Source organism: Fusarium subglutinans, assembly GCF_013396075.1.
Source record: "Fusarium subglutinans strain NRRL 66333 chromosome Unknown NRRL66333_c0000001, whole genome shotgun sequence".
Lineage (NCBI taxonomy): Eukaryota > Fungi > Ascomycota > Sordariomycetes > Hypocreales > Nectriaceae > Fusarium > Fusarium subglutinans.
In genome coordinates, this window is record NW_023502064.1 from 513,151 (window position 1) to 538,581 (window position 25,431).

At 50.3% G+C, this 25,431-nt stretch overlaps 6 protein-coding genes across 6 annotated transcripts; 3 read left to right on the forward strand and 3 right to left on the reverse strand.

The window, feature by feature from the left end:
- Positions 1-1,078: 1,078 nt before the first annotated feature.
- On the forward strand, positions 1,079-2,284 carry FSUBG_166 (uncharacterized protein; the record flags this gene model as incomplete). Its single annotated transcript, XM_036679350.1, has 1 exon — positions 1,079-2,284. One exon carries the CDS (start codon positions 1,079-1,081, stop codon positions 2,282-2,284), a length of 1,206 nt encoding a protein of 401 aa, XP_036544304.1.
- Positions 2,285-3,010: 726 nt separating this feature from the next.
- Positions 3,011-5,641, reverse strand: FSUBG_167 (signal transducer; the record flags this gene model as incomplete). The annotated part of the gene is made up of 2 exons (XM_036679361.1): positions 3,011-3,597; positions 3,649-5,641. 2 exons carry the CDS (start codon positions 5,639-5,641, stop codon positions 3,011-3,013), a joined length of 2,580 nt encoding a protein of 859 aa, XP_036544305.1.
- Positions 5,642-6,318: 677 nt separating this feature from the next.
- Positions 6,319-8,202, reverse strand: FSUBG_168 (triacylglycerol lipase; the record flags this gene model as incomplete). Its single annotated transcript, XM_036679372.1, has 1 exon — positions 6,319-8,202. One exon carries the CDS (start codon positions 8,200-8,202, stop codon positions 6,319-6,321), a length of 1,884 nt encoding a protein of 627 aa, XP_036544306.1.
- Positions 8,203-9,062: 860 nt separating this feature from the next.
- Positions 9,063-10,985, forward strand: FSUBG_169 (FACT complex subunit POB3; the record flags this gene model as incomplete). The annotated part of the gene is made up of 4 exons (XM_036679383.1): positions 9,063-9,073; positions 9,199-9,924; positions 9,978-10,349; positions 10,400-10,985. 4 exons carry the CDS (start codon positions 9,063-9,065, stop codon positions 10,983-10,985), a joined length of 1,695 nt encoding a protein of 564 aa, XP_036544307.1.
- Positions 10,986-16,147: 5,162 nt separating this feature from the next.
- FSUBG_170 (helix-loop-helix protein) lies at positions 16,148-18,212 on the forward strand (the record flags this gene model as incomplete). Its single annotated transcript, XM_036679395.1, has 4 exons — positions 16,148-16,207; positions 16,275-16,282; positions 16,347-16,462; positions 16,750-18,212. 4 exons carry the CDS (start codon positions 16,148-16,150, stop codon positions 18,210-18,212), a joined length of 1,647 nt encoding a protein of 548 aa, XP_036544308.1.
- Positions 18,213-20,086: 1,874 nt separating this feature from the next.
- Positions 20,087-22,516, reverse strand: FSUBG_171 (uncharacterized protein; the record flags this gene model as incomplete). Its single annotated transcript, XM_036679406.1, has 1 exon — positions 20,087-22,516. One exon carries the CDS (start codon positions 22,514-22,516, stop codon positions 20,087-20,089), a length of 2,430 nt encoding a protein of 809 aa, XP_036544309.1.
- Positions 22,517-25,431: the final 2,915 nt, after the last annotated feature.

A 25,431-nucleotide genomic window follows, 5' to 3' on the forward strand; every position in this document is an offset into this window, starting at 1 on the left:
GTCTTATTTCTGTACCCTCGCATGAAAATCATCTGAATTTGGCTCCGTCCCCGACCAGCCCCCCCGGCCTGTGCCTCAAGACATAGACGGACGCCGTGTTTAGGAAAAAAACAAAATGTTTGAGTCGCTTTTTTTTTGTATTGAGGGCGTAAAAAGTCGGAGCTGAAGTCAGCGTCGAAGCCCTCTCAGCCAGCCTCTAGCTGCAGTGCTTGGTACTGCTAATATGCTGTATGCATCAAAATGGGGAAGACAGCTGGGTTTGATTACAGATGGAAGTCTCTATCTGCAGCTACCTTGGGATCGATCCAAGGGTTCCCTTGTCTCCCCACGATTGCCAGCTCTGTCATTTCATACGGACCAAGCCTATCGTACCAGTTTGTTTCTCAGCTGTTACCCCTTGGCTTCAAGGCGTGTGGCTGGCTGTAACGCACTGCAGCTTGGTGCAATTTCCCTGCCCTTTTTTCTTTGCTTCTATTCCCCTTCCATGCCGTCACCCGATGGCTTTTAACGACGGCCGCTGACAAGCACCCCCCAGTCAAGCTCCCCCTTCGACACAGTCCGTGCGGCTTATTGGGTCGTGGGACAATTTCAGCCAATCTCACCCCATGCAACGAGACATCCGGCGGGGCCGTGATCAGTGGAGAGGTTGCTATTCTTTTCGTGACATTGTCTGTGACGACGTTTCCGTCTCGGCTTCTGCGACGTGCGCTGGCGTAGGCGCTGGAACAAGCTCAAGCTCAGGCTCAGGTACTACTGGCACAGCACCTTCGTATCCCAACAAGAGGCATGGTGGTCTTAAGATGGGTCATACCTATTATTACTATGTACGTGTGTTGTTCTATCCGTTTCGGTATATGCCATCTTATTGCATTGCATTGCACATCACCTCATAACAAACCCATTCCTCTCCCTTGCCTTAAACTAGTGAACTCAACTACATACATCAACACCCGTTTACCCAACCACCTAAACACATTTAATCAACATCGCCTCTCTCACTTATTTCAATTCTTTATTCACTCATTCATTCATTCATTACTTGTTTATTACTTAATCCAGTCATTCATTTATATTAACAATGGGTTTCCAGTATGAGCTAGATGGCTCGGTCGAGACACACGACCTTAGCCTCCCTTCAACCACAGCTTGCCCATACCTACCTGGCCAAACTGTCAATACTTTAATCGTTCCTGTCGAGCAGGCTCTCAGGCAGCGAAGTGCTTCTCTTACCTCTATGCGTGCTACCGATCTCAAAACCATGAATCCCGAATCCAAGTACATCACACCTCGACCTGCACCTTCAGTACCAGCCAACCACATCCCCTACCGGGTTGGCTCATCTCCATCCTTAAATCACAAGTCTTCGTCCCGATCATTATCGCCTGCCCCGGCGGCATGGAAGCGCTTGTTCGGTCGCAAGGTGAATTCTGAAGGCGAGCGTGGGCGATCTCCCATCCGCAATGACTTGTCTGATACCGCCGAGGATATCGACGACCGTTGCACGACGCCATCAGAAGGCACTCGAACAAGAGATATCTCACCCGAATCTCTTCGACGCTTCCTGTCTGATGATCTTCCTCCCCGCCCTGGCTCTAACCTCAGTGAGAGACCATCTCTAGTCATCCCTGAAGATGTTGTGGAGGAAAACGAGAACGATGACGACGATAACTTTGCGACTTCAGCAGCATCTGATGGACAGCCCTACGTCACTCATCTCTCACCTCCTCCCTTCAAGCGAACTACTTCCTCCGAGTCAGTCAGAAGCGATGCCGCTAATTCAAGGCCGCTGCCTCTGATTCCTTCAAGACCATCTAGGAAGGACTTATTAGAGGTCAGCGGTGTGCCTGCATCGGCTGTGCTTCCTTCACGACCTAGGCTGGAGACTCTTCGGGCCCCTAGCCCTCGAATCAATCCTGCCACGAGCTTCTTCTTGTCGCCGGCCACACCAAACTTTCCCGAAGATGAAGGAAACAACTTCTTTGATCTTACCGATGATGAGGATGACGTTGTATCAAGTAGCAACAGTGACATCCTCGCATTTCAGCCTGTTCCTGGCATGGCCCCTACTACCGACTCCTTCGAGTGCTACAGTCTCCCGGAGTCTCAGGAACAAGGACGGAAAATTGTCGAGTCCCAGTCTGCCTATGCCAAGGTCAACTCTACATCGCTTCTTTCTCGCGGCGACAGCGGAAACTTCCTCGGTGCGCCTATCGATACCGGCCTGGACGACTTTGCGGCCGAGCTGGGCTGGATGGTTGACGTTATTGGCACCAAGACCAACTAGTCAACTACAACATACTCACATAGTATCTGATACGATACAACTTAATTTTGGGCTTCAGCGCCTACCGTACTCCATGATCAACATTGTTTTGACGGCGTTTAATACTGGTTTTCAAAAAAATGAGTTCAACATTTGATGAACATAACACAGCGGGTTTTGCATTTGGCGTTTTAAAAGAAACAAGAGGGGATGGCGCAAGCATAGGCAGCTTAAGGAGATGTCAAACGTACAACAATCCCCGAGGGGTAATAAGAAAAGGGTCTGGGCGAATCGAGATAGACGGCCGTGTAACAGTGGAATTCTAAAGGATTATGTGAGGGAAGGGTGGTATGGTTCATGAGACGGACAACATGGCAGTTATCGCGACACGAATTGTGGACCTAAGGCGAGGATTATGGTATGGACCGATCTGCTATCATCTGCATGTGTATGTAGATGACATAGCGATCGGTAGGTGGCACAATCTTGATAGATGAGATAAGACACAATTATAACCAACCTACAACACTGGTTTTACCAGTTACACACCTCCGTTGACGCTTCCAACCGTGAATAGTCTCAGGCGTGCTTTTGTGCTGTTAACACGTTTTTTATTCATAAATATTGGGACATATTGTAGTCGCTGTTGTGTTATCACGCCAATTCCTGCCATTCAACAGCTCTGTATCTACCCAAGGTATCTAGTCAAAGTACTATAATAGTGGTCTAAGCAACTCGCCTCAAATCCTATTGAGCTGCCTGAAGTGGTGCTGGGAGATTTCCTGCGGTAGTTGATTGAGGGTTTGTTGGAGCTTGAGCCTGTGGCTCGGGAGCAGGAGCAATATTTGGCGCTTCTGGTGTTGCGGCCGTTGCATTTGTAGCCTTTGTAGGCTGAGTGACTGCCGGTGGCGCCATCTTGGGTTGTATCGTCTGGCTAGGCTCAGAGTTTGGTGGTGCGGAAGCCCCTTGTTCGACCCCAGTCAACTTGTCCCCCGTAGTCGGGATACCCGACGGAACATCAGGGGTTTTTGTTTGCGGGTCCTGGGCTTGATCTGGGGCCTTGACAGCATCTTTGCCCTTGATGCCCTCGTCAGGCGTCGATTTCTTTTCAGGCCCTTTCTTGTTGGGGTTCAGGAAGCGTTCGGGGACGCCCCGTGCAGCATATGTTCCGCTACCGACCCAAGCACCAAGGATGTGGCTCCATCGGTACTCGCCTCGGGTGAGGCGTTGGATCTCCCGATACGCGTAGGCATTGTAATAAGGGAGGCCGGTACACGGATCCCGATACCGAGCGGGATGATTTGTGATTACGCAAAGAGGCGCAGGAGAAGGTTCTGACCAATGTTAGAGAAGGTGACGTTTATTGAAGATCCATGTAAACTTACTGGAAAGCCTGTTCATCTTGCGGCCAAAAATGATCTGTGTTTGAATGCTACGATCCTTGAGGGCGTTGTCGTCAAAGTTTTGGAAGACAATGGCATTGCGGGCTCCGGTTGAGGGCTGAGGAGGTTGAGTTTGAGAGTCAGGGGCTTGGGCTACAACGGGAGTGTCGGGACTGGTAGACTTGGTTGGGAGAGCGGGCGTGATAGTTTTGGGTTGAAGATTTGTTGTAGAAGATATGGGCGCAACTCCCGTGGAAGTTTGTGATGGAGGGGGTGAGATAGTTGACGGAGGAGTGTTATGAAGAGGAGCAGTTGCAGTTGCAGTTGCAGTTGCAGTTGCAGTGAGTGTAGGAGGCATGGCCCCTTGAGACGTATTTGGTGGTGCCAGGACATTGGATTTGGGATTGCCGTAGCCCATCATAGGAGGAGCATTAGGGTTGATGCCAATACCTGGGGGAGGAGCAAGTATAGGCGCTGCTAGAACGCCAGATGGTTTAGAATCTGGTGGGCGAGATAGTCCTGACGGAGGAGCCACGAAGGAAGTTGTTGATAATGTTGCCCCAACGGGCGTAGGTGGAGGAGGCAGCGGCGGTGCAGCGAGACCACATGCTGGAGGATCCTGGGATGGAGGAGGGCTTGGAGCTGGCACGAGGGTTGATGGTGGAGGAGCTGGAGCAGCCAAACTGCTCGGAGGTGTAGGGGGCGGTTGAGGAGGTGGTGGCATAGTCATCGGAGCAGCGATGTCTTCGGTCCTGGGAACCGCTGGAGGAGCACCACTAGTCTCTGAAGTTGAAGGTGTATCTGTGGGTTTCGTGATGTCTTCAACATGTTTAGTAGGAGTAGCGGGCTTCGTGTCTTTGGAATCGGAGGGTGCTGCAGGCTCTGCTGACGCTGTGCTTGGTAGTTTGTCCTGTGAAGGTTGCAATCCTTCTTTGGCGTTGGCGTTTGCGATTTCGCCATTTTGACCGTCCTCCTTCTTGTCCTCTATTGAACCAGCTTTCTCCTTCTCTTTCTCCTTGTCCTTCTCTTTACCCTTTGCCTTCTCGCCTCTCTTCCGCTTCTCCTTGGCAGGCTCCTCGATCACCATGTGCCTTCCCATCCATTCACCAATTCCACTCCAAAATGTAACCACAGGCCCCTTCAACGTTCTGTTATGAAGTGCCGCCAGTTTCGCTCGACGTTCTTCCTCACGCTGTTTCTCAGCCTCCTCCCAGCGATTCAAACTCTTGCTATTGCGCTTCTCGACAATGGCTGCCTCTCGTAATCGCTCCTCCTGGGTCATGGGTGGCTTCTTCATCGCCTCCAGCTTGGCAGCTTTCTTCTGCATTTGGGCTAGCTGTTTTATCCGGCGCGCCTCTCGCTCCACCATTTGTTGATGCAGTTGCTCCTTGGAGAGTCGAGTCGTTTGGCGGGAAGAGGCTCGTGTCGGTAGGTCCGCGGCAGACGGCAGCCATGAAGTGCGCTCAGATTTCTTCTTAGGTCGTGGCGCGGGCTTCGCAGATGCAGGCGTTCTCGTCGTAGGGTCGATACGGACTTTCTTGCGGAATTTGGCAGGGATGGCTTCTTGCGCCTTTCGCTTGCGCTGAGCAGCGCGACGTTCCTTGGCCTGCTTTTCCAATTCCTTCTCGCCCTCGAGGTCATCATCATTATTGTCGTTCTCGTCTTCATCGTCTGAAGAGTCCATCTGGACATCCGAACCGTTCTCTTCAGCATCGGAGAAGCCCTGGTCGTTCTCATCTTCGGCGAAGAGTAGTTCGAGATCTGAATCGGGTTCCTCGTTGGCGAGCATCGACTTCATTCGATTGCCGGCGGTGGAACGGCGTTTTCGAGTTGTAGCCAGCCATTCTACAGTGTCTTCGTCATTTTTCTGGCTATCGGTGTGGTTGTTGAGACCAGTAGTCTTCGAAACTTCAGCGTCACTGCCGCTGTCGCTGAGGCTAGATAATGTCGAAGACAAGGGGGTCCCCATATCGGAAGGTTTGGATTCCGTTTCCATTGTGAGTTATCTATTATCGGAACGAGTAAGCGTAAAGATGTCACATTGCGTATGTTGAACGATATCCAAGTTGATAGAATGAAGCGGTATTGTGCCGTGGCTCTTCGCCTGGTGGGATTGAAGCTAAAGATAGAAGATGCAAGGTTGACGAACGCGTTTTTTTGGTGGGGACACGCCTAGACTTGGGAATGGTTTTTTTAGGTACGTTGCTGACATCACGACAGAAGATGTACTACGATAGGTGCATTCCACCGACACAATGATCGCGAGGTGATGAACAACAATTAATTGTGAATAATCTAATAATCCAATTTATTCTGATATTTAACCTGCTTTATTCGTCCAAATGTGCGAGTCTCATGTGTAGATCGCATGTATTCAAATCTGTAGCCCGGTCATTCGTACCTAATCAAACGCCGTGTCCTCCAGTATACAAAACAAAGACTCCATCCTCATGATCTGCATGAGTGTATCTAAAACGCTAAACATATCATGGCTAACCGCTGAGCGGGCCCCTCTATATCGCAGCCAAGCACGCGTACGAGAGAGAAAAACAGAAATCAAGCTGCTGGAACAGGCAGGCAAAGGTGCATGTTGCTTCGACCAGCGATCGATGTACGAGATACGAGAGATGGTCTGGACGTTGCTGCTGCAATAGGACCTCTCAATGCCGATTCCTACATCTCATCTGGGGCAAATTCCACGTCTTCAACAGCCCACTCCTTGCATAGCCCAAGCCAGTTACGAGTGAGACACCTCTGACTTTCTGGCACGCTCGTGCTAGGAACGTTTTCCGTTGTATCTGTGGGCGTAGCCGTAACAGACACGTTCGTGACCTGACCAGGTTCAGCTGTTGTTGTGGCCTCAACTTCATCGCGGCAACCCCAGAACCTTCCAGGAGTATGACAAGTTGTCGTAGGAGTAGTATCCACGGTCGTTGTAGTGCTGCTCTCGGTAGTCGTCTTATCCTTGCATCCAAACCAGCCAGGAGTCTTGCAGGTAGACGTAGAAGTCGAAGTGGTCGAAGTTGTGGTTGAGGCGGGGGTGGTCTTATCAAGACAACCCCACCAGCCGGGCGTCTCACAAGTTGAGGTGCGGGTCCGAGTACGGGTAGTCATGGAGGTCGAGGTTGGTGAGGATGGTGTTGTGGTGGTTTCAGTGCCATTACTTTCGTACATCTTCCACTGAGCACAGTCCCTACATTCAGGAGTTCGTCTGCACTCGGGAACACCATCGTACTTCTTGATGACATCGTCAATGACAGAACGAATCCGATGTGTACCAATTCCGACCCTCCATCCCTTATCGGCGACAACGTCGTACACACATTCATATCCAGCATGACATGTGCTTTCCATAGCATAGCCACCATAAGTGCAAGAAGCTGTTGCGCCGTTACATGTCCCGATATAGACAGGGTCTGCGGTGTGGCCAAAATGGAACGTGCCCGTGTTCTCACGCATTTGGGGATAGTCGACGCTAGCACCCGGAGGAACGGGCAGACCTAGTCTGGAAGCTGGAAGCGCCTCTGGGACGGCTTCAAATGTAACGACGGGAAGACCATATGTCATACCCAGCATCGAGGTCACGGCGCCACCAAGCGAGTGCCCTGTAAGCCAGACTTGAGCATCAGGGTAGAGTTCTGTAACATTCGAGTATAGTTCGCGGGCAGCGCCGTAGTAGCGGTTCTCTTCCCTCAGAGCCTGAACAACACAAGTGTTGTTGCATGAATACGTGCCTGTGGCACAATCACAGACTTGATGCCAGGTCCACTGACCTTGTTGGGCACAACAGCAGCTGAAGAAGAGGTTGTCGTTGACCTTGTCATTAGTTGTGGTGCCTTCTCCATCAAAAACAGCCATCGACGTGCCTTTCAAGCCGATGACAATGGTCGAGTTTGTATCGTCAACAAAAACATGGCCGCGAAGACCATCAGACTCCCATCCAAAATCGACGCTGCGGTTCCACCTTTCTCCTACGTCTTCCCAATCGGTTTCTGTTTCATCTTTGACATACGCGTTGGCCGTCATAATAGCCAAGTTCAAAACAGTGTCTTTATCTTTGATATCGGGTGAAGACACCTGATCCATAGTCCATGCCGATGCGTCAAGCACGGCTGCGTATCCTCTCTGCCGAGACTCAGCAACCATAGGGTCGACGACGGATGGCCTCCGGTCTACTAGACGCTGGATTGTCTGGGGATGGCTCTTGGCTTTTAATCGAGAGACGTCATATTCACCATATTCGTCTTCTGCAGCTAGATAGACCCTTGACTGGTCATGAACAACATCTCGCTTTCGATGGAGGCCTGGGTGGAGATGTGTGCCATGATGGTAGATGTGCCGGAGGCTGAAGGTATGCTCAGCAGGCGCGGGAACTTCTGGCGATACTGGAAGTGCTGGCCCAGGGGGTAGCAGGACGTCGTCGTGAAATCGGTCGCCGATGTTATTGTGAGCAGACGATGGCGAGAAGGCGAGGAATGATAGTAATAGGGCAGCGGTTACGCGGCCAGTCGAGGCGCATTGAAAGCCCGACAGTCGGGAGCGGCGATTTGTTGTCATGACGGTATTGACCATCCTACTGAGCAGAAAGGAAACCGCATAAACGATTTAAATTGAAGTTTGTTGAGTAGATTATGTTGATGGAAAATAGAGAAAGGTGTTGATAGTAGTAGTAGATCATGAAGATGGATGAATGAAGGCGGCGACAGTTATCAAGCCTATGATGTTATGCACTTATCGCTGGAAGTGGGGACTGGAGACCGGAGAAAGGGTCACATGGAGGCCGACGTAGGCAATGTTGGGGAACTAATAGTGCACGGGGCCTAAGGACTCGGCGATGACTTGCCATTTTGTCGATTTGGTTGAATTCACATGCTACCTACAGTATCTTGCCTTGCATTCGTCACCTCATTCTACTACAGAGCTCGTTGTGTTCTTTGGGGCCCCATCAAGGTGAGTCTGTTGATAAAATCAGCGACAGTTAAAGTTCTATGGCATGGATGGTAGGGTCATCAGCAATTTGGCTTTTGTCGCCATGAGCAGAAAGCCAAGAGAATACACAGAGATTTGGATGTCACAATCTAGTTGGATTCCAGATTCCTCATTCAATATTCAATCCTGGGCTTCCCTTACAAGTTACCTGTGTTATCAGGTTTCAGGTCTCGGCATCTATGATTTTGTGCTAATGCGCCCAACCAGTGAGACCTGGAGTATCATATAACAAAAGTGGAGCGTTTTATAGTGGCCGCGTGAAGACGTGCGCCGACCGCGACCTGAACCTTTAAGCTGAGGGTGCACTCAAATTTCAGACTAGTTAAACCGTGCCTTGCATCGTAACACATCGTCACCTCACAAGGACGACAACATCTTCTTGTCACAGCATATTTCTGCACATATAAAGCTTTCTATCAGTCGCTGAAATGACTGCTATGTATGTGATTTTCCCCAATTACCCCTTTTCTAATTGTCACAGGTCTTGAGCTTGCTCGATCCTTTGATGACCCTCATAAGCATTGCCGCAGCAACAGCTAGCTAACAAAGTCATCAAAATCACAGTGAGAGCTTCGATAACATCTACTTGGACCTTTCCAAGGAGAGCGGAAAGTGCAGATTCGCAGAGACCGGTTTCGGATGGAAGCCTGTGGGCGGCGGCGATACCTTCACCCTCGATCATAACAACATCGCCTCTGCGCAATGGAGCCGCGCCGCCAAGGGCTATGAGATCAAGATCGTACAGCGCGCCAAGTCCGGCATAATCCAGCTCGATGGCTTCCAACAAGAAGATTACGACCGCCTTGCCAAGGTGTTCAAGAACTGGTACAGCACTGCCCTTGAGAGCAAGGAGCATGCTCTGCGAGGCTGGAACTGGGGCAAGGCCGAATTTTCCAAGTCCGAACTCACATTCAGCGTCCAAAACCGGCCCGCATTCGAACTGGCCTACTCGGAAATTGGAAACACCAACCTCGCTGGCCGCAATGAGGTGGCAGTAGAGATGGCACTCCCTGATACGGGCGCCAATGCCCAGCTCGGTGGCGCCAGGTCGAAAGGATCCAAGGCTGCTGCTGGTCGAGATCAGTTAGTCGAGATGCGATTCTACATTCCTGGTGTCACAACTCGCAAGGAGGCTGAAGGAGAGGATGCAGGCAGTGATGCCGGTAACGACGAGCAGGAAAAGAATGCCGCTACTCTGTTTTACGAGACTCTGATTGACAAGGCTGAGATTGGTGAGACTGCTGGTGATACTATCGCCACTTTCCTGGATGTCCTACATCTCACGCCCAGGTATGTCCAGTTTTCTGCCTCTTTTTGCGCGCACGCTAATACATTATCTGTAGAGGACGTTTCGACATCGACATGTACGAAGCTTCTTTCCGACTCCGAGGCAAAACCTACGACTACAAGATTCAATACGAGGCCATCAAGAAGTTCATGGTGCTTCCAAAGCCTGACGAGGTACACTACATGCTTGTCATGGGTCTGGACCCGCCCCTGCGTCAAGGTCAAACGCGGTATCCCTTTGTTGTGATGCAGTTTAAAAAGGACGAGGAAGTCACTATTGACCTTAACTTGAACGAGGACGAGCTTAAAAGCAAGTACCAGGACAAGCTGGAACCTCATTACGAGGAGCCCCTCCACCAAGTTGTCGCCAAGATCTTCCGTGGTCTGGGAAACAGGAAGATTTCATCCCCTGCCAAGGACTTCATCACGTACGTCCCCTGTTTTCTGCTGCGTCATAAGATTACTGACTCGCGTGCAGACACCGCAGCCAATACGGCATCAAGTGCTCTATCAAGGCAAGCGAGGGTTTCCTCTACTGTCTGGAGAAGGCCTTCATGTTTGTGCCCAAGCCCGCTGTCTACATCGCCTACGAACAGACACAATCGGTTACTTTCTCGCGTGTCAGCGGAGCTGTTTCAGCGCTGTCGACATTTGACATCACAGTTCTTCTAAAGAATGGTGCTGGCTCGTCCCAGTTCAGCAATATCAGCCGTGAGGACCTCAAGGCCCTCGAAAGCTTCTTCAAGCTCAAGGGTCTGCGGGTCAAGAACGAGATTGACGAGGATGCCAACCTCCTAGCTGCAGCCCTCGATCAGCAGATGGATGACTCCGAGGACGAGGTTGCCGCGAAGGCCGACCGTGGCTCCGCTGACGAGGATGAGGAGAGCGTGGATGAGGACTTCCGAACTGATAGCGAAAGCGATGTGGCAGAGGAGTACGACAGCGCCCACGAGAGCTCAGGCTCAGGCAGTGACGAGAGCAATGTGGATGAGGATGAAGAACGGGATGATGATGACGAGGACGCTGGAGAAGAGCGTCCTAAGAAGAAGAAGAAGACAGGCTAAACGTAGCATACCTAAGAGGCATGTTGTTACGGAGTGCGTGTGTGTCTTTGAAGTGAGACACGTGAGTAGATTAATGGGAGCGGGACTAGGAAAAATCTTGGTCTGAGATACCAAAGGCGTTTGGGCTAGAAAGACGATTTGACACTTCCACCTGGGTTCATGTAGTAGTAGCTTTTACCAATTACAATTGTTTCCGCTTTGATAGTTTGGTCAGCAAGCAGTCTTTCCTGCACGACTCATGTTCAGAACAACTTTGCGGTGAGCATTGGTCATGACATCCATGGCATTGACATAGTCGACCAGACTAGATCGATTGAGGCTAGATGAAATTAAGCTTGCTTTGCGCTGAGTTTCTTATTATGGAAGTTTATTCATTAATACTATCACAATAAATCATCAAGTTGAAAGAGCCTCGGGACGTAGGTCCTTTAGCCTGTTATACATCTACTGCAGGCTCGTAATTGATCAAGCCATCTAGGGTATTCCTTGTTCTCGTCAACCGGAGAGGGGTACATTTGGATCGCCCGTCAGTTGTCAGCCGCAAAGAGCTACCTTAGGTACTATAGGTACCTAGGAAGTGACGACAATTAAGAGAGCCCCCATAAAATCTTATCGCCGGCTTTACAACGAACAGTCTAATTACCATCGTATCAGTCAGTCTCTGCTATAGTGTGCTCACGAGTCGCAAACAACATACGAACGCCAAGGCAAATACGTAAATAGGTACCTAGGTTCGGTAGCTAGTAATTAATTCTCCTGAAGAAAAGAAAACATGGATATCCTCCGGAAGGCTGGCTGCTGACTACACGTAGATCACGATCCTGCACTCTTTCGTGTGCGTTCCTGTACACCCAATGTGAGTCTTGCTGATTCTATAGGTGGAGACGGATAGTTGCTGAACGTTCTCGGTTTGGCTTCGACGATCAGGGGTGGCCCTTGATCGGCGATGACAGGTTAAGAGACTAATAAGATACATACTGCAAGCTGAGGTACGCACATAGACCTCTTGAGGTGGCCTGATACTAAAGCCTCGTGGTGATGTTGATCAGCTCAATGCACCAAGATTTGGTGTCATAGAAATTGCCCTTTCTGGTAATAGTAACGAGATCCGAGGGGTAAAATTCGAGTCTCGTATTATTGGGTATATTTGGAGAAAAAAAAGGTGCCATTCAAAGGTCCAAGACCTTGTCGTTTAAAGTTTGGACAAAGATCAGATCAGCCGGGGCCAGGGGTGTAAGCGAAGTTTTGCTTCTGCCGAAGTTCAGCGTAACATGGAGCACAATAAATGAAAAAGAGGAAGGGAAAAAATCATTTTCATGTATTACCGCATTAGTATGTGACAGCTCACACACTCCGGCTCCGACGTGGGTTCACTCACAGGAGGGGGGCCGTAACCGAGTCAGCACATCGAATTGGCCGGGCCGTTGGTATGGTAGGGTCACCTTGGAACTGCTGACCTTAGGTATCGTACTAAGTTTGGTATGTAATTGTCGTGTGAAGGATGGATGGGAGCCTGCAGATGAACATTTGCGTCCCGTCAGCGATAATGCACGAGAGGGTTCTGACAACCTGAACGACCGGCTACTCGGCCTGCAGAGCCGAGGATCAGGGGTACCTGGAGGGTATCACAAATAATGCCTGGGTCCTATAACAGAAGGCCCCGTCAGTCAAAGGGAAGTTTGTTTGGGTCGAATATCCCATGATCTGATCCTTCAAGGGTTCGTAGGAGCGCTCGCTATCGCCGGCTTCTGCAGAACAAGCTTTTGAGTTATAGAAAACGGTTTCTTACATGAGTTTAAGACGTAACTATGACTTGCTGGACCTGAACTGAATCTGTCTAAGTGGCAGGGAAGTTGGCCTGTCACGATCTCTATAAATCCTTGGTCTTTTCGAGCCATTCCTTCGGTTTCCCATCGAGTAACGAAACTAGCACTACCTAAGTACCTACCTACAATTCTCTTGCCTACCTTATTACCTTACCTTATACTACCTTAAGGTAGCTACACCCAACCTGCCTCCTCATCAGCTCCACATCCAACGCGCACATCGTGTAATACCTGGCTGGCATGAAGAAGGTACCCGTTCAGCCGTTCTGCGTCGCACCTTCCCAAACATCTTACTCCCCGTGCAGGACAGGGCAGGCGCAGGGTTGGTAGTTACTACCTAACCTAGGCACAGTTGGTACATATCTGAGGTGTCTGTGGCAGCCAGTCCATTCGTTCCATTGTCCTAGGAAAGTGCGGCTGCCTTCCGAAAGGACTCTTTCCTCTGTTTCACACGGTTGACTAATTCTGCCTGTATTTGATCCATCCCAGGAAACTCTAGGTCCTTACAAGGCAACTTCTAGTACTCGCGGCCGAACGTAGATCCAGGCTGAATATGAGCTATACAACACTTCGATATGAATTGCCAGGGCTGAGCAAGCCACACAAACCATTATGCAAGCCCTGCCACTACATAATCGACTGTCTGTTTCACAAGAGGAGAAGCAGCTCCGGGCCAACTGCACTTTGCATAGGTAGGGTGAAGAGGGATGTATTCCTCTTCCTTTCGGAAGTGACGTTGGCTTTCGGCCAACGACTTGTCTGCACCATCTCGTTCGACGAGCATAACTTGTTCACACTCTGCAGCAAACTCAGCGCCATCAAAAAAAAAAAAAAAAAAAAGAGAGGAGATGTCACCGCCGAAAAGAGGAAACAAGACCCAGAAACAGTGACGTCGAACAAGAGGGCTAAAAAAATACTACCGCCACGAAGACGGCAGCGATAGATGGACATGGTTTATTAGCCCACAAAAAACCGTTGTCTTTCCCGTCCGTCATGTTCAGTCCTAACGACGCCCCCCCAAAACGACATATCAGCTCAACGGCCAACAACCACATCCGGTTCCATTAGTCCCCAATTCCCCTCGAAACGTCTTAGCTTCATCATCCAACGTGAATCCCTTTATCCCAGGGTCCTCTTTTCCCAGGCATGGCATACATTTTCGTTGGGTGGGCTACAGGCTTGCGGCCCCCTCCCCCCTGGTTGTAGCCAGCCACCCCCCGCTCCTCGGTTGCGAACTTGGATCAGACCACCATAATACAGACATATACATACAGAATTGTGTGGTCAGTACGCGGTCTGCTTTGAATCAGAAGCCATCCGTAACTGGTTGGAGTGTTCCTGTCAAAATTACCAAATCAATGGAACCATCTAGTTACAGTTATCATCTCCGTGCTGCTGGATCCGAAACAACCGGGCCACCGTACGAAGTCATAGCAAAATGAAGATACTTGTGGTATCATCTAGTATCGCGATGGCCGTGCCTCAGTCACCTGGTCGTTATTCCCAGAATACCCAGTGAGCTTCTCGACTTACGAGGGATCCTTCTTTCGATGAGCTACCTGAATACCTGGGCTGGTCGAGCTGTTGCACTTGACAGAGCGAGCGGACTCTTGGCTTTTATGAGATAACGGATGAATAACATCCTTCTCCCTCCAGTTTAGAACGGGCAAGAGCCTTGTGGAGTGGCCGGATAGCCTAGTTTAAGATGATCCAGATCTGACCGCTCACAATCGTTACTACAACATGATTCGGCATCGCGCCAAACTGACAGAACTGGGAGAACGGCATTGACAGGGAAGATATAGGCGCCTCAAACATGCACTCTTCCGCGCTTGACATGTGAGCGGTAGGGCTTGTCAAGCCAAGATGTCCAATAAAGGCTGGATGGGCGAGGTTTCGGTATGCCGATCATTTACAGAGCACGAATGCCCGAAGTACCACTTACAGTCGGTCCCCGTCCCCTTCCCGGACCTAATCCCAGCCCCGATTTCCTGTCTCCTCCCCCCAAAGGAGTCCACCTATTTCCCAGGTCCAATTCCAGCTCAGGTTTCCCAGAAGCTGTCCCCAAGTCCCCCTTTGGGCGGTAAAGGCGGGGGCACTGGCCAATTCGATTGTCGAGTTAATGCAAACACAATCAGGGCGTCGACTTGAATCCACACATGGCTCCTCCATCATTCAGCATTGGCTTTCCCACGGCCACGGATTCATACCAGCCACATCTTCTTATTGGAAGCCTAATAGTTCACGTGGGGAAGGGAAGAGAAGCTTGTCCTGCTTTGACACAACACCATCAGGTTGCCCTATGTTATTTTTGACAAAACAGATCTCACCACATCCTATGACTAGGGCCACTGCGTGAGCACACCAGAGTGTAGTCATCAAGGGCCTCGAACCATATTACCGCTCAGGCCTCGGGACAACATTGAATGTCCCCGTGACTAGTCACTCGACTCTCACAGCCTCAGGGGAAGAGGTGACAGACGAAGGAGGAGAAGGAAAGGGGCCGGAGGCCGAAGTACGAGAAAAGGAAAGACCACCACGAGGATACGCAGCCGGTAGTGCGGCTGAAGAGGGAACCTGTGAGTAAAGATGTGACGATCTGGGCAAATGTCACCCAACCCAGCATGTGCTCTGACGTTAATAATGGTGTGAAGCAGGTACGCGGAGCGGCAGTGAGGGAAGACCTTGAATGCCGTTAGTGGAAACGAAAGGCACGGCCACTCATTCGCTCATCATCTGAGAAAGATTTAAGGGCCGGAAAAGACATTCGATCCGTCACCTAATAGGTGACCGATTGTCTCGTGGTGCCGAGAAATCTCTTCGGTGGGGTGACATTTTATCTTGTGTTTGGTGGGAGCACGAGACTACCGTACAGCATCGCCCCTCCTGGAATGGGAATAGAGCCCTCGATCTTCTAATTTGCTTGTTGGGTACAAATCGGCGTCCGTGGTGCTAGAACTATTGAGCAGATTCTAGTGACGTCGGAGTCTGCGGCTTCAAATTGCTGTATAAGCAGTCGGGTCCCTTAAACTACAACCTCCGTGGTGAAGTACGGTGCCGGCCACGGGCCCAGGCCGATTGAATCAACGGAAGTTGTTTATCAAGACGTTCACTGATCGAAGCTCGATCGCACTTCCACTCGACATCATACCTTGATCCTTGGATCACAATCGACGACCAGTTGCTATCAAAGTGACAGCCAGGGCACGCCTGGTTGCATAGGCAAAAGCGATACCCGGCCCACTCCTCCAGACATCTAAACACAATAGCCGGACGAACACTCGAATGGCTAGGCAGATCCAAAATTTGCTGCAGCCTCCGACCTCCAATCCCACCATGGCGGGGGATCACAACGAGGACCAGTCATTCTATGACTTTCTCATAGAAGAGCCAGAGGTACGTTGATTGACAACGAGACGCGTGGAGAGTGTACTGCTGCCCCCTTGTGCGATGTGAATTAAAGTTGAAGAGGTAAGTTCGGCCAGTTGGAGATATCCTGTCGAGGTCAATGCTCAATTGCATGTCATGGCTGCAGCAAAGCAGCTGAGACATGTCAACACCATGCATCAGGCCAGTGGCTAAGTCTCGACCCAACTGGTGTCTGTCTCGACTCCGTCTCTCCCGAAGAATGGCTCGAGCTATTGAACCATGGTTTGTTGTCGCGCCCTGGTATTCGATGACACCACAGAAAAACTCGTTTAGAAGAGGCCTATTTTTTGCAAAGGTTTCCTCGTCAAACGAGGTGCATTCAATTTAATTCAATGGCTCAGGGACAAAAAAGCGGATGGGGGAAAGGAGCTGAAGCGAGTCGAGACCAGGAAGAGACAGTAGAGTGGCAATTTTGAGACAGAAAACAGGAGATGAAAGAGAAGAGTGAACAATCAGTGTAAGATGGAATAAAGTCTAACGTTTGGTGTTTCCGTTGGAGCAGATGATAGCGCCGGCGCCACCCGGTCATTTCCCACATCAACAGCCCATTTCGTCGCCGAATCGAACCAGCCGCGATGCGCCGCCGCGGCCAGAACCGACCGAAATCGAGACCCACCACCACGCGAATCCAAACGCAAATCATCACTCGGGTCCGGTGACCTTACCGGGCCCGGTACTCGGAATGCAACTGCCGGGCACCGTTCCTGAATCGTCACGTGCACAATCACGCGCTCATCTTGAAATTGACCTTGATGTCGACTTACACGCGCAGCAACACCCACATGGTTCCCATCTTTCTCATGGTGCGCATCCCCAGGCGCATGGAATTCATGGCCACGGCCATGGCCATGGAGCTCATTCAGCTCAGAGTTCAGCGAGTCTTCCGCCCACTGGGTTTGCAAGTCACATCCCTCCCGCCTCTTCTGGCCCAATGTCGATGGATTGGAGCATGTATCATGTTCCTCCAAATTTGCAGCTGAATCACCCTCAGTTTGATTTTGATATGCCAGGGCATATGGGGGTTGTTGGGCATTCGAATCATCTTTCACATGCGCCGACAGATCCAGCCTCGTTTTCGTACGGAAGCAATCTCGTTTCACCCTCAAGCATTCACCCGAATAGTGCCCACTTCGATACCGGCATTCCAAATCAATGGGACGATTCGATGAGCCATGATGCCAGCACTCCAAAAGTGCGGACCCCCGTTCATCATGTTGCTAGCAACCCCTGGGCCGAGATAGACGAACCTACGGGAGACAATAATGCGACACCTGCTTCTCGTCCACGAAAGACTCCTCGACCGAGACGACAAAAGAAAGAGACTCGCAAACTATCGGACGCTTCTCAGGGGGCTACGAGTAGCAGTACTGGCGGAACAGCACCTTCGGTATCCGATGCTGCCAGTCCCAGTTCTGCGTCGCAAAACAGCCGTGCTAGTATTGGCTCCAAATCCGTGACCATGGCCTCGACAGCATCAACAGCATCTAGCCGCCAAAGCAAGCTCCGTAGTGCTTCTCGGACATCTAAAAATAGCCGGGACAAGCCCAACGATACTCCCGAAGACCGTCGAACACGAGCCTCTCATAACCTCGTCGAGAAGCAATATCGAAATCGCCTGAATGCTCAATTCGAATCTCTCCTCAGTGCGCTACCCGATCAAGTCCGTCATGGGGAAACTATCAGTGGCAATGGAAACGATGATAACGAATCCGATCATGCAAATGACGCTGATAGGCGTGTCAGTAAGGGCGAGGTGCTTGAAATGGCTCGCAAGCATATTCAAGCACTAGAGCGTGAGAGAAATCAACTCGAACTCGAGAACCTTGAACTTCATGGCAGCCTACGACGACTCAAAAATTCAAATTCCGAAAGCGCAACGTCCTCTTCGGGCCAAGAGAACTCTGTCGAACCCGAGGCGAATAAGATTCCCAAGAGGGAGCGGGATGATGATGATGAGAAAGAAGGTTCATAATGAATAACATATTATGGATATAGGGAGGCAAGAGTGGCACACTCATTCAAAGCTTTCGAGAGTCAGTCTTCTCAAACAACATGGTCATGAACGGATATATGTTTGATAAGTTTGCATCTCTTTTCAACTCTTCCATGCTCTCTTCATATTCCTATAGTCGTTTGATTATTCTTTGGCTTGCTTCTTTTGTTCGCACAGCATGTTGATCCCATGACGATTTGTTTGACGTGGACACTCCTTACCCATGCGAACTATTACCAGACGCCTTATTGATATTCGTTTTCATGTTTTGATTCTCAAGTTGTGGCAGATTCAAAAGGGGCGTGGCGCTTATGCAGTATCACGAATCGAAGTGACTATGTCCTTTCATGGGTACTTGCTTACATGTTTGTTCTTTATATTTCTTTTGCATTCCCTCACTTAGACACGTTGTTTGATTGTCCTTGTTACACCTCCTTGCCTCATTATCCATGCCATCCTTTCTTTGGACTTACGACTCACATGACGCAAAAGCCTCAACACCCCACGGCACATAGAGACATAGAGAAATGGGCTTGACTTGATTGGACTGGACACAATGTTCTGTGTTACATCATGTTACCACGTCTTCTTACTTGAATCTTCTTCTTTGTCTACGTTGGTGTGGAGCATTAGGATTCTTTAGGGGAACACTACGGTTTAGTGTTTTATATGGAGCAGGCACGGGTGGGCAGAAGGAACAGAGAAAGACTTTAGAAAATGGGAAAGGGATAGACATGGCTTTTGAGCATGGGTTATATGACACTGGCTTATCAGAGACATGTCTGTCTATAATCGAGTTCATGGAATAGACTTATGGTTGCGATTTGAAATTCATTCCACAATGATGCATGACAAGCATCTTCGTTTGACCTCCATAACTTGAATGTATATTGGCTCTCCTTTGAGGAAACTATACAAGATCCAGACATTTATCCTGGACGGCTAGATCAGTCCTTGTCACAGGCAAGACGTTGTCGTATACTCTTGGATCCTGAATCTTCTTGTAGCGTGAGCCACTCCATTCAATGTAACCCTTGACAGATGGCATGCATCATATAAAAAATAAAAATAAAAATAAAAAAGCATCGTAATTTTCAGTTGTTGAATAAAATAAGTTGGTCACACAGCATGCGAATTAATGAATGTTTGGTTGTTAAACTTTAACATTTTTTAGTCATTTTTAACTTAGTATACAAAGAGCAAGTAAATGTCTCAAAGTCAGCGCGCTTGGCAGAAATGCATTTTTGGTTGTGGTGCCGGTATGTTGTACAAGATAGCTTACTGCTATGTGCCGCTGATTTTTGTCTAAATGTTCATAAACCCATCACTCATCATAACTGGAAATTTTGCGCCAGTTGGTTCCCAAAGGTCTCTCGTACAGAGTTGGACCTTATCTCACCCGTTGGCCAACCCCCCAGTGGTCGACTCCGAATAAATCATTGCAGTAAAGAAGAAAAAGAATAAGAATAAGAAGAAAAACACCCAATGCCTTGTTTAGCTTTTGAGTACCGCCCCCAATGCCCTGAACTGCTTTCTGCAGATCAAAAGTGCGCCTTAAACGACCCGGTTGCCGGAGGCTGAAGGTCAAGGCCTGAAAGCCGGACCATAGGACCAGGGATCCAAGTATAGAATGCCTTTCGCGGCAAAACCCAAACCCATACAAAAGAAATCCAACCATGGGCTGGCACACCCAGGAGCATAGTGTCTTGTGTAAAGGCAATGTAAAGGCGACATATGTCGCACGTGAGAGAGAGAGAGAGAGAGAGAGATATGAAACGGATATAAAAAGAAAGCTGCCTCAAGTGTCGAGGCCGAAAACAGATAGCAAATCAAGATGGAGCGATCATATCACTTTAGATACGATCGCCATTGCCCTTGGCATATGTACGGGGAAATAGGGCATATTGGCCCACGGGAGGGGCCTGAGTGCTGAGACTTGTTGTTCTAGCACGAGGACGTCGGGTCTTGGGAAGCTCGACAGACTTGGTGTTGCTGGGGATATCATCCCTGACGATAGACTCGCTTGCGTGGCTCTTGTGGTGAGGCTTCTTGGTGATGGGCATAGAGGGAAATGGTGTGAGCTCAGGGACCGTGTCCTTCTCGGTAGAGGCAGGAGGAGTTGTGTCTTCTTCGTCGCTATCATCGTGTGATTTGATGATCTGTGACTCACGGATTGTGTTATTTGACTCAACCCACTTGTTCAGCGACGTGCTGCTGGTGAGACGAGTCAAGTTAGTCCAGGTGGAGTTGGTAGAGACATGACGCTCGCCAGTAGAGTCAGAGAGAGATGTAGAGTTGGTGGCAGTAGTGGAAGTGCTTGCGCGTTGATGAGACATCTGAAGAGAGGTGTGACTGGCAGCGTTGCTGACATCCTCATAGGGGTGGTCAGGGTCAACAATACCATGAACCACATCATCCTCACCCGAATAGCTCTGTCTCTCAGTCTCATTGAGGAGCATCTGTTGATGGTAGTCACCAGGGATGAGCAGCGAAGGGGACAGGGTGAAGCCATACGACTCCTTGAAGCTGGATGCTCGAGAGTCGTTTCGACAATGGCTAAGATTGGATGGTCGGTGGACCTTGTCACCGCGTGGGAGCGAGAAGTTATTGGTCACAGCGGCTCCCGTGCTTGGGGTGACGGCCTCGAAGGCACTCTCCGGCGAAGCCTGACTAGCGGGGCTTAGAGCCGGCATATCAAAACGGGACGCGGAAAGCATACCGGGAGACGACTCAGCAGTGCCGATGGTCGGTAGCTCCCTCAACTCATCGTCTTCAAACAATGCCACTTGAACTCCAGGTGGATGCTCTCGTCCACCTTCCAACGACGGTCTCTCCCACTCGTAATCGAAGTTGGCATCGGCCTCATGTTCGTAGCAGTAGTCGATGTCATCCTCCCAACTCTCTCTAAAGGAGTGAGCTTGGCCATTGTAGTGTCCAGCACTGTTTTGGGCAGCATCATTCTCGAGAGTCTGGGAGCCCCGAAGGAGAGGGACCGATTGGCTAGCACGCAACGAAGACCTGGTGCTGATGATACTCTTTGGTGATCGTCCAATGTTTACCATATGTTCTTCCTCCTCTGGTACATCTGGCAATGGTGGCTCATAAGTTGCGGTTACCGGAAGTGGCCAGGCTGCATCATCGGGGGTGGTGATCGCATGCGAGAATCGGTGATCGTCTACTGGCAATATTGCCTGTTCAGGGGCCATGGCGTAACCATGTGATGTTGCTGGAGGTCGCTCCATGATCTCACTAGGGCTGAAAGGCTGAGGGTGTCGGAACCCACCACTCGTCAGTGGACGATTAAACTTTGCCACTGCAAGTGCGTCACCATCTTGCAGGCTGAGCTGTCGGCTTGAGCCTCTTGGGGGAGGAATAGGGGCACCCAGAGTAGGAGAGTGAAGTGGCTCAAGCGGAGGAGGTCTTGGGGGTCGGACTGGCCGAGGTGGGCTGGTACGGAGCTGCTCCTGAGATCGAGCGTGCTTGATCAATCGACGTGGAAGGTTAGAGGCTCTTGAACTACGGGGAGATACTTCAAGTTCGACAACGCGGTCTGAGTAGATGTTGGGTTGGGGTTGCTCCTGTCCAAGAGTACGAGATGCTGAGTTGGCTACCTGTTCGCGCGGAGTATGCGTTACATGCTGGAAGTTGAAAGGCCCAGATATCTGAAGCTTCTTCTGTAGGGCTGTCTCGTCGCGAGATGATTTCCGGCGGGCAAAGATAGTAGGCATGATGGCGTCCTTGAAGGTGGTCAAGGACGTTTCGCTGCTCAATTCAGTCGAGTATAGTGAACTTCCTGATGAGCTCTGGGCACTGCTCTCACGTCTCGAGCGTCCTGACTTGCTCGACTTTGCACGGCGATGGAAGATGTTCTTGCCCAATACTTGCACACTGTCGGGTCGGTCTCGAGAGGAAGAAGCTCCGCTAGTCGTGGATCGTTGGGACGAGTGCCGAGTAATGCTCATGTTTTCGAATCCCTGCTCCCATCCTCGCTCACTATTCACAAAGGACGAAGACCCAGACGATACAGCCCGGTGACCTCGATTAAGGTGAGACGCATGTTTCATCTGCTTGCTCAATTGGCGAATTCTCTCGGGTGATGGAGGACCCTCTATGGCTGGCACCATGTATTCGTCCAGATCGATGGGCGAATGCCGGGTGTGGGGGGATACATCGCGGTAGCCATGGGCATCACTACTGGCATTGGCTTGAGCATTCTGGTTTGTATCGCGCCTAGAACGATCCGACTGGTATTCTGAGTAATAAGGCATTGTAGCAGCCCACATGATTACACAAGTCCTCCAAGAGGAGGGCGACGGCGGAGCGTGCCCTGTATGTAAACAATGGCTTGCGAAACTGGTCTATTCCACAAATTGTTGTTGTTGATTTATTTTAGACCAGGCAGGGCAGTGAGATAGTAAGGAATGGAGTAGGTGAGACCTTAAAGAGAGACTTGGGATAGGGCAGATCAGATGCCACGAGGTTTCAAAAACGTATCGAAATGAGGGGTGGGAAAGGTCATCGGGAGATCAAACAGCAAGATTATAACAACGAGGATGCAATGTACATATAAGTTAACAAGATGAGCGAGAGATTGATGCAATCTTGGGGCAAGGCAGCTTGTACCCTCCCAAAGATTAGACAGGCCCTAGGAACTGGGGCTAAGGGAGACTAGGGCGGTGGTAAGGGGTACCCTCGACAGGGCTTCGAGTGGGTTGCGTTGGGCTGTCCCTGGCCCGTCTCGACGGACACAAGCCCCGGGAATCTGGGGGGGTTTTCCTTCTCTGCAAGGCCCATGCTGGCCGGGATAGTCCAGGTAGGATATATGCAAGGATACATCGATCAGGCAGACTTTGAGTGTCGGTACCGCAACGCGTACTGTGCGAGTTTGAGTCTATGTGCCTGTGTCTGTGAGTGCGAGTGCATTTCCCTAACCGTAACCTCAGACGATGCTGGACTCGTCGTAAGGCGACATGAGGTCCGTGGTGGTGCCATGGACGCCCTAACCGCCTACCCAGACAGAGACCAAGTGGGTGCAAGATGTTTGACCATCAGTCAGTGTTGTCTTGTATGTCAGGTTAAGACAAGAGAAAACAACACAAGCCACTACACAGACACGACGAAACGCCGTCAAGCAGAGAATGAAGAGGTCCAAACAGTAAAAAATGACCTGCAAAACTTTTTACATCCACAGAAGCAACTATGGATAAGTGGATGTTGACACAACGATGCGATGGGTCGTTATGCGTGCGTCAATGGGCAGGTTTTTCTTTTCTCTGCAGCTTGAAACAACGACAAGAGCTCAAAGCCAGAGCACACACAAAAAGAAAGAAGGAAAAGTCGGAATCTGCAGTTGAGTTGGTTAGTAACGACAACGCAGCAACAAGTGGTGGAATATGGGCTCTGTTTCTTTCTCAACTGTGCGTAGTTCAATACACGACATCTTGCGGTTCAGCAAGCTGAGCTCGTGCCAGATAATGACATTGGATTCCGGCGCCCGGTTTGATAGACTCTCTATCTTCAAGATTTACTAGCAAAGCTTCTGAGTGACACACCACTGACAGACCGCGTCAAGCCTGCTGGCCTCATTGCGATGCTCTACATACAGAGGACCAAAGCCTGTTCCCTGTTAGCTCTGCTCTATCAGTAGCTTTGGGGGAGCCAGCTCCATGAGCAATGCAGGAACGAAGCCATAGCCACTCCGCTTGGCTCGGATGACGAATGAACCCACAGAGCAGGTTACGTACTCGGCCATTGACGTCGTGGGGAGTTCCGGAGACTGGAGGTGTGACATGAACACAGTGAACCGGCCTCTATGATCAAACGATTCGTTATCTGGAAATGAACATGGACAGAATGCAACCGGGGAATCCTTTCAATCAAAATCGGAGTGATCTAATGAAAGTTCGAAATTACTTACCGAGACCTTGTCACCTTGACATGGCAACACTTCACCAGAAGACATGCAATAGACCCAGCAGAGAGAGGGGATCGGTGGAAACTGCAAGGGTCTTCTCACCCAGCCCTTCTACCCCACTGCATTTCCATCCGTATATTCGGAGCCCTTGGGACGCTCGCTTCGTCCTTCCCCATGCATGGCTTCATGGCCTCTCTTCATCCTCATTTACGCTGTGCCGTTTCCCTGCCTTGAGCTAATAGCCCATCGTCTGCGAGACTTGCGATCTCAGAGATGCCACATAAGCTGCGTGCTCATTCACGCACCATGCTATCGTTTTCACTTGACTGAGAGGACTGAACTTGAAAGCAGGGCAACAGATGACGCGCTAGCTCAATACCCTTTTTGCGGGTCATCAGAAGAAACGCGTCCGGCGTTGCAAGCTCTGGAAGCCCACTAAACATCTTGTGGTTCGTTTTAGCGTCGGGGATGGCGAGGATGATGCAGACCGTGGCCAAGGTTGAGCAATGGCCACATCTGCAGATTGCTTCATCTTCTCCTACCTAGTTTAAGGAGCTTCCTTGCTGTGGAGGATAACCACTGATGGTTTGGAACAAGATCTAGCTAAAGGCATGGTATAAGCATGTCTATCATCATCAGCCCAGAAAACACGTGGGATCTGGACGATGAAGCCTGCTTTGAAACGTGTGCAACGCCTTAAAGGTTCCCGTGGTCATAGACCAGATAGCGTTTGACGAGGCAGCCATTATTTCAGTGGGAAGCTTGCTCTCCAAGCCATGAAATGCATGGAGTTGCTTGAGTCGAAAGCTATCGATCTGAGGAGATAGCTGGTTCATTTCATTGGAAGCGCCATAGTGTTGTCAAGACGAGTCTTGATCTTGATGAACTACACATTATCCTCATTTCCTTGTTGGAAGGGGCGGCAGAACATTCGTGGACTGTTTTTAGACGCCTATGTGACCAGGGAACGATATTTTCTCATATCGTAGAAATCTCAACTAACCCCACGAGAGATAAGGGCGTCTGGGAGCTAAGCAAGGTTAGGGGCTGAGCTAGACTGGCTGTTGCAGCACACAGACGGCGTGGCACCAAGCCTGAGTATTGAGGTGAGCTTTGTGCGCAAATGGCACCGACGCCTACGGTCAGTAAAACAGGAACGTCAACAAGAAAGGGAGCCAGAGGTTGCTCAGGCGTCTTGGTTCTGCCCTGACCCGCTGCGCTGGGACGGGCTGTGGGACGACGGACGCGTGGTGGGCTTTGGAAGGGACTGCGCCGTCCAAGTAT